Source organism: Pongo pygmaeus, chromosome X, assembly GCF_028885625.2.
Source record: "Pongo pygmaeus isolate AG05252 chromosome X, NHGRI_mPonPyg2-v2.0_pri, whole genome shotgun sequence".
Classification (NCBI taxonomy): Eukaryota; Metazoa; Chordata; class Mammalia; order Primates; family Hominidae; genus Pongo; species Pongo pygmaeus.
Window position 1 is genome coordinate 123,409,511 of NC_072396.2, and position 8,233 is coordinate 123,417,743.

The 8,233-nt window shown below is 40.2% G+C and overlaps 1 protein-coding gene across 1 annotated transcript; it reads right to left on the reverse strand.

Moving 5' to 3' along the window:
* Positions 1-378: 378 nt before the first annotated feature.
* On the reverse strand, positions 379-5,681 carry LOC129024989 (A-kinase anchor protein 17B-like). The gene is given in 4 exon segments (XM_063660230.1): positions 379-568; positions 2,771-2,880; positions 4,935-4,989; positions 5,038-5,681. Coding segments are annotated over 4 exon segments (999 nt in total).
* Between the last annotated feature and the right edge of the window lie 2,552 nt (positions 5,682-8,233).

An 8,233-nucleotide genomic window follows, 5' to 3' on the forward strand; every position in this document is an offset into this window, starting at 1 on the left:
TAGAAAAGTAGACACACTAGCTAAATGCTCTGGGTAATACTGTCCTGAAGTTTAGAGACACAAAGAGAGAGAGAATGAGAGAGAGAAAAAGAGAGATAGAGAGAGAGAGTCAAATGGAAGGTTGGGACGCAACTCCTTTAGAGAATGTGGATATCCCTTTTGTAAATCTACTATCGGATTGTTAGAGGTCAGCCTATTTAAAATAAGCCCCAATGGATGCAATGAGTCTTCTATGGAGTGAATTTTCAATAGGCCACTGCTCAAATGCAAAGGTAATGTCTCAGAAAGATGAGTACCTATCAAACTTGAAGAACAATTCGGCAATAGCCTTCCTGAAATTTTCCTCAGGAGTACCCTTAGGAACCGAAGTGCCTCAACTCACCTCTGAGACACTAGGTACTTCCTCTCCTCCTACTCCTCTGAAGAGTCCGGCTCTTGAGGTGCCTCAGCTTTGGCTTTGGGCTTCTGTTTCCTGTGCCGGTGTCTGTCTCTTTCCTTCAGGGCTTGTCTCCTTACCCTGGCCTTCTTCCTCTTTACTCGGACTTTTTGCTCATCATCTTTTCTTTTTCTGGACAATGATTAAGATTAAACCACTCAGAAGGTATTTATTAGGCATTTGATCTCCTCCCTCCCTCCTGCTGCCAAGGAAGAATAGATCATCTCAGCTTCCAGGAATCCACCAGTTAACCCCAGTGCCTGACATAGACAATTATAATAAAAAAAACAAAACAAAACAAAACACTGTTAAGCACCAGTCAAGGGGAAAGACACATCATTTTCTTAGTCAAATAGAAGCTGTAAAGGAGGCCTTCTGCAGAGATAAGAGTATCAAATAAAGAAGGCTACAGAATTCAAAGGAGGGGCCTTTAGCCCCCACATTCTCAAACCACAAGCAGGGATCACAGAATCCAGCTTTCATGGAGACTATTTCATTTTTCCTGTGAATAAAACCTATGAGTTGGTTTCAAACAGACAAATAAAGATGAGTCAAAATACTCAGAGAATCTTCAGGGTAAGAACTGGTCCTTGGTACATATTACTTAACACAGCACACTATCAGAAAAACATACTGGCTTAGAAGAATATGGGCTTTTTTCCTGCTGTTTTCTGAAAATTAAAACTGTCTCAGTTAGGCCCTTATGGGAACGTGGGGAAAGGGAAAGAAGGGACAATTACCTAAGTCAGAACTTAGCCAAAAGTCAGAGGATTGTCTAAATTGGATGTTCAGCCTGGATTTGGGGGGGACTAGTTATATTTATTAGGCTCAAGCTCTGGCCAAGTTTCACAGACATGACCTCAAGTAATTCCTATCACTCCACTGGCCAAAAAAGTAAGGGACACCTGGAAGGGTATTCTTTATCTCCTTTTTTTTGAGACAGAGTTTTGCTCTGTCATCCAGGTTAGAGTGCAGTGGCACGATCATAGCTCACTGTAGCCTCAGACTCCTGGGCTTAAGTGATTCTCTCGCCTCACCCTCCCGAGTAGCTGGGACTACAGGCGTGTGCCACCACGCCTGGCTAATTTTTTTTTTTTTAATTTTTGTAGAGACAGGGTTTCCCCATGTTGCCCAGGCTGGTCTTGAACTCCTGGCCTCAAGTGATCCTCCCACCTCAGCCTCCCAAAGTGCTGGGATTACAGGCGTGAGCCTGCTGATCTCCTTTTCTGAATGGCTACAATTTATATGAAAGAATAAAAGAATAAACATGCATGAGGAAGGGCCAGGAAGTAAAATTAATTTTCAAAGCTCTGTAGTTTTGGCTCATCTGTACTCGACTGGCAACTTTTGGCAATCCAATAGCCCCTTCTAGACTCAAACTCCTGGACTGGACATCAACGATAAGCTCAAAGAAATAAATACAAAGAGGCCGGGTGCGGTGGCTCACGCCTGTAATCCCAGCATTTTGGGAGGCCACGGTGGGCGGATCACCTGAGGTCAGGAGTTCGAGACCAGCCTGGCCAACATGGCGAAACCCCGTCTCTACTAAAAATACAAAAATTAGCCAGGCATAGTGGCTTGAGCCTGTAGTCCCAGCTACTTGGGAGGCTGAGGCAGGAGAATCGCTTGAACCCGGGAGGCAGAGGTTGCAGTGAACGGAGATTGCACCACTGCACTCCAGCCTGGGCAACAGAATGAGACTCCAAAAAAAGAAAGAGAGAGAGAGAGAGAGAGAGAAGAAAGAAGGGAGGGAGTGAGGGAGGGAGGAAGGAAGAAGAAAAATATATGGTGGCTCCTTAAATTCACAGATGGAATTTAGGCCAACGAGAAAAATACTCCCAATCAATCCATGCCTTCTTGCATACAAGTTAGCTTGATTATTGAACATTTTAAGAAGAAATTCCATCCCAGCACTAAATTCTTAAAAATTTTAAATTAATAGGCTAGGTAATTTTGATAATATTTGGTAAACTGGTAAAATTCTTAACTTGGCAGGCTAGGATTTTCACTATAAAAGTTTCTGGTCCCTTTTTAAAAAAATCATTTCTTTCCAGACATCTTAATCTAGCTAGTTCTATTATTCCTCATTATTTGTCCTCCCTGACAAACATATTTTTTTTTTGAAGTCTCTTGTTTTCAACAGTTTTGCCATTTTGGTTTTGTAACAGCACAGTTGAAAGACTGTAGCTTTCAATGGCGTTTTCCAATCTGCTCCAATTCTTGCCCCCCATCTCAATGTTATCTACCAAGTCTAGCTGTTCATCCAAAAGGATTAATCCATAAATCAAAGAAAAAAAATCTTTGTTAAAGTTGGTCTACACACCTTTCAGCTACTTCCTCTTCTCTTTTTTCCTTTCTTCTTCTAGTTCTTGTAATTTTAGCCTTTCCTGATTTCTCCTCCTTATAGCTCCTTCGCTGAAGTGTTTGGTCGTATCAGACGTAACCTGCTCCAAAACAATTCAAAGTTTCATTAGAAAAGTTTGCCAGCTGGCTGGGTACGTCCCAGGTCAGAGAGATAAAACTAAGATGGTACATGGTAATTCAAAATCAACTGAATTCAAAACGTCCTCACTGCATCCCAGTACTCATATTCCTACTGCTTCTCAGCCACCAGCCAAACAGTACTTGTAGGCTTGAGGATTTTCTTTGGCAGAACCCTTGAATAAGTATATCAAATCATCACCTTAACTTTACACAATTTTACTTGTCAGTCGTACCCCAATAAAGCTGTTTAAAAAAAAAAAACCCTGAGGAGCTTACTTTACATATGGTCATAGACACCATCACAGTGCCATCATAGGCACAGGCTGAGAAATGTCAATATATTACTTCTGGTTAGTTAAAAAGATCAAATGAGCTAATGTATTTTTTTTAATCATCAGAAACAAAAATAATCAGAAGTGTGTGTGGTGCAGGGGGAGCAAAGATGCACAAAAACTAACCTGATGAGAGAGAAGATCTATCATGATTAGTAAACAACTTTTCAAATCTTGAAATAAAGTGAAAATTAGATTGAGATACTACAGAATAGTATAAAATAGGTTAAAATTTTTGGTTAACCAAATCACAAGAAAATTATAACCAGACACTGGACAGCGGGAAGTGGTCTCTCATCTTGCAGTAATGTTTTATTTATTTACTATTTATTTATTTATTTTTGTTTATTTGTTTGTTTTTTGAGATAGGTTCTTGCTCTGTCGCCCAGGCTGGAGTGCAGTGGCACGATCTTGGCTCACTGCTACCTCTGCTTCCCGGCTCAAGCAATCTTCCAGCCTCAGCCTCCCAAGTAGCTGGGACGACAGGCAAGAGCCACCACACCTGGCTCATTTTGTATTTCTTGTAGAGATGAGGTTTTGCTATGTTGTCTCAGAGCTCAAAATGATCCGCCTGCCTCGGCCTCCCAAAGTGCTAGGATTACAGGTGCAAGCTACCGCACCCAGCCTAATTTTTTATTTTTTAAGCTGAGCAGTGGTACATGGGTGATCATGACAGTATTTGCTATATCATTTGCCTGACTGAATAGCTCATAATCTAAAAATATACATTTTAACATAGCTAGCTACATATACACACATGCACATACACACATGCATACACACACACACACACACACACACACACTCATACACTGGAAGCAGAAAGTCCAAATTCATGCTAAAGACTGATTTACAGAAAAAGGAGAGTTTAGTTGCATCTTTTCCACTGCTGGGTTAAAACTTCAAGAAGGAGATGACGAAAGTATGTAGACATCAATGAGATGACATGATGGAGTAGACAGGCTGATTTTGAAAGTAAAGAACCCAAGTTTGTTAGGATTATGTTTTAGCAGTTTATCTGAGTCTCACTCTTTCATCCAGGCCTGCATGCAGTGGCGTGATCTCGGCTCACTGCAACCTCCACCTCCCAGGTTCAAGCGATTCTCATGCCTCAGCCTCCCAAGTAGCTGTGATTAAAGGTGTGTGCCGCCACGCCTGGCTAATTTTTATATTTTTAGTAGAGACGGGGTTTTGCCGTGTTGGCCAGGCCAGTCTCGAACTCCTGACCTCAAGCAATCCACCCGCCTCAGCCTCCCAAAATGCTGGGATTACAGGCGTGAGCCACCACACCTGGCCTCCATGTGGTTTCAAACTGCATGTATTCCTCTCTTCCTCTCTCTCAGCAACTTGTCAAATATAATAAGCATATGAGATAATTCCATAGGGGCCATGAAGAATTCTTTAATGCCCTCAAGTAGTTGAGACAGAACCTCAGATTATAAGAACCATCACTTTAAAGTCATAGCTGGCAGCATGCTTGATAGCACAAGAATGAGTGTTCAAATCAGGATTTTTTTTCTTCCTAAACATCCATTTATTAAAAATAATAAAAGTCTTTATATATTAGTTATTGATCAGAGCCTGGTAGGGTCTAAGAAAATTTATTCTAGATGCTTCCTTCCAGCTTTTATTCAGGATCACCTGAACAGTGGGAAATAAAAGAAACTCTGGCTACTTCTTACCTTAATGTTACATGCCAGAGCTTTCCCATCATTTCCTTTAGGCATCAGTTTCATTCTTCAAAGGGACTCCATGGCTTTTACAAAGTCAGTTGCCTCTTGTTACTATATGTATGCCTCAAATGTCTGTAAGCCAAAGCTAAAACCCCCAAAGCTCCTGTCAGTCATCACTTCTCTGTAGGGGCCAAGCATAAGGATATCCAGTTTCTTGATCTTCCCAAAACTTTCAAAGACTACCCAAAGGATCTCTTCACATGGCTTCTCTTTGCTAGAACCTTTAGGTGCAAACCATTTACAGGGCAACTCTTCAAAATATATGGAATCTGGGCTCTTCTCCTGCTCTTCAGCCCCGTCACTCAACGAGGGCTCTTTTTCCTTGGGGAATTCCTCCCATTCTCCCTGGGCATCTGTAGCCACTACTTTTAAGTCTTTTTTCAAACCATTTAGCTTGATAATCTTCCCATGTAACTTTGCCTTCAGGATCTGAACCAAACTTCGGGTTTCAGCCTCACCCTCAAATTGAATGAAGTCCTTTGTACTCTTGGAGAGCCGAACTGTGGTGAACTGGTCAGGGCAAATCAGGCTCTTCAGCTGGTCAAGAACTTCCCAGTTAGAGAAGGGCCTCGCAGGTTCTAGACTCCCTGGAAGCAATATGTTGATCAACAATTTTGCTATGAGCTTGAGGTAGATGTGCTGAGCTGCACAGAGCTCTGTTGCCTCAGAGTTATCATACACCACTGTGACTGTCATGGTGTCCTCAGGCCTCACCTTAGAGAGCGAAAGAGAAAATTTTGATACAGATGGAGTAATACACAGATTTGGATTGTGAAATGGTGCTGGCATTGCTGGACTTAGAACAAATTGATAAGGAAAACTATACTACAAGCAGAATTAAAATAATATCTTCTGATTCCTGGAACTAATAAGTTATTTCAGCAGGGCTTCAGAATATAAGGTTAATACAAAAAAGTCAATAGCCTTCCTATATAGCAGCAATGAACAAGTAGAATTTGAAATTTAAAACTCAATACCATTTACATTAGCACACAAAACAATGAGATACTTAGTTAGAAATCTAACAAAATATGTATAAGATCTATACAAGGAAAAGAAAAACTAAATATGTGGTCCACGAATAAGAAGACTCAAGATGTCAGTTCTTGCCAACTTGATCAATAGATTCAATGCAATCCCAATCAAAATCCCAGTGAGTTATTTTGTATATATTGGCAAACTGATTCTAAAGTTTATATGGAGAGGCAAAAGATCCAGAATAGCTAACTCAATATTGAAGAAGAACAAAGTTGGAGAACTGACACTATCCAACATCAAGACTTACTATAAAGCTATAGTAATCAAGATAATGGTTTGGTAAAATAAAAGACATATACATCAATAGAACAGAATAGAAAGCCCAGATAGGCCCACATAAATACAGTCAACTGATTTTTAAAAAAGAGGAGCAAAGACAATTTAACAGAGCAAAGATAGTCTTTTCAAAAAATGGTGCTGGAACATTTAGACATCCACAAGACCTTGCGTATTGCAATGACTTTTTAGATGTAACACCAAAGGCACATTCTAGAAAAGAAATAATTGATAAGCTGGATTTCACTAAAATTTAAAATTTTTGCTCTGCAAAACACACTGTCAAGAGAATAAAAAGATAAGCCACAGACCGGGAGAAAATATTTGCAAAAGATATGTCAGATAAAGAATGGTTATCCAAAATATACAAAGAACTCTTAAAACTCAACAATAAGAGTACAGTCTGATTTAAAAATGGGCCAAAGCCCTAACAGACACCTTCCCCAAAGAAGATATATCGGATAGCAAAAAAGCACATGAAAAGATGCTTCACATCATACGTCATCAGGAAAATGCAAATTAAAACAACAGTGAGATACCACCACACACCTATTAGAATGGCCAAAATCCAGAACCCTGACCACACCAAATGAGGTCTCCTTAAGGAAGAAGCATCACAATGAGCATGTGGTACAACAGAAACTCTCATTCATTGCTGGTGGGAATGCAAAATGGTACAGTCATTTCAGAAGACAATTTGGCAGTTTCTCCCAAAACTAAACATACTCTTGCCATATGATCTAGCAATGCACACTCCTTGTTATTTCTCCAAAGGAACTGAAAATTTATGTCCAAACAAAAACTTGCATATAATGTTTATAGCAGCTTTATTCATAATTGTCAAAACCTGGAAGGAACCAAGATGTTCTTCAGTAGGTGAATGGATAAATAAACCGTGGTACATCCAGACAATGGATTATTATTCAGCCCCAAAAAGAAATAAGCTATCAAGCCATGAAAATACGTGGAAGAAACTTAAGTGCATATTCCTAAGTGAAAGAAGCCAATCTGAAAAGGCGACATACTATATGATTCCTATTATATAACATTTTGGAAAAGGCAAAACTATGGAAACAGTAAAAAGATCAGTGGCTGCCATGAACTAGAGGGGAGGGAAGGATGAATAGGCTGAGCACAGAGGATTTTTAGGGCAGTTGGAGCCATGCTGCATGATACTGTAATGATGGATACATGTCATTATACATTTGTCCAAAACCACAGAATGTTCAACACCAAGATTGAACCCTAATGTAAACTATGGACTTTGGGTTATGATGATGTGTCAATGTAGGTTCACTGATTGTCACACCTATAACCACTCTGGTGGGAGATGTTAATCATGGGGAAAGCTAGGCATGTGTAGGAGCAAGAGTATATGGGACCTCTCTACCTTCTGCTCAATTTTTTTTTTCTTTTTTCTTTTTTGTTCTGAGATGGAGTCTCGTTCTGTCACCTAGGCTGGAGTGCAGTGGCGTGATCTTAGCTCACTGCAACCTCCGCCTCCCAGGTTCCAGTGATTCTCCTGCCTCAGCCTCCTGAGTAGCTTGGATTATAGGCGGGCACCACCACGGCCGGCTAATTTTGTGTTTTTAGTAGAGACAGGGTTTTACCATGTTGGCCAGGCTGGTCTCGAACTCCTGACCTCAGGTGATCCACCCACCTCAGCCTCCCAAAGTGCTGGGATTACAGGCGTGAGCCACCATGCCAGGCCCCTTCTGCTCAATTTTCTTGTGAACCTAAAACTTATCTAAAAAATAAAGCCTATTAAAAATAATAATATCTGTTCTAAAAGGGAAAAATAATAATAATATGTAATATTTATTTAATAATATTTAATGTTTTTTAGAGTTTTCAAAGAGTATATACTGTGTCTCAGTTTCCTTAACCATAAAATAGAGATAATAAGATTTGGGGGAGAATTAAATGAGTGCATA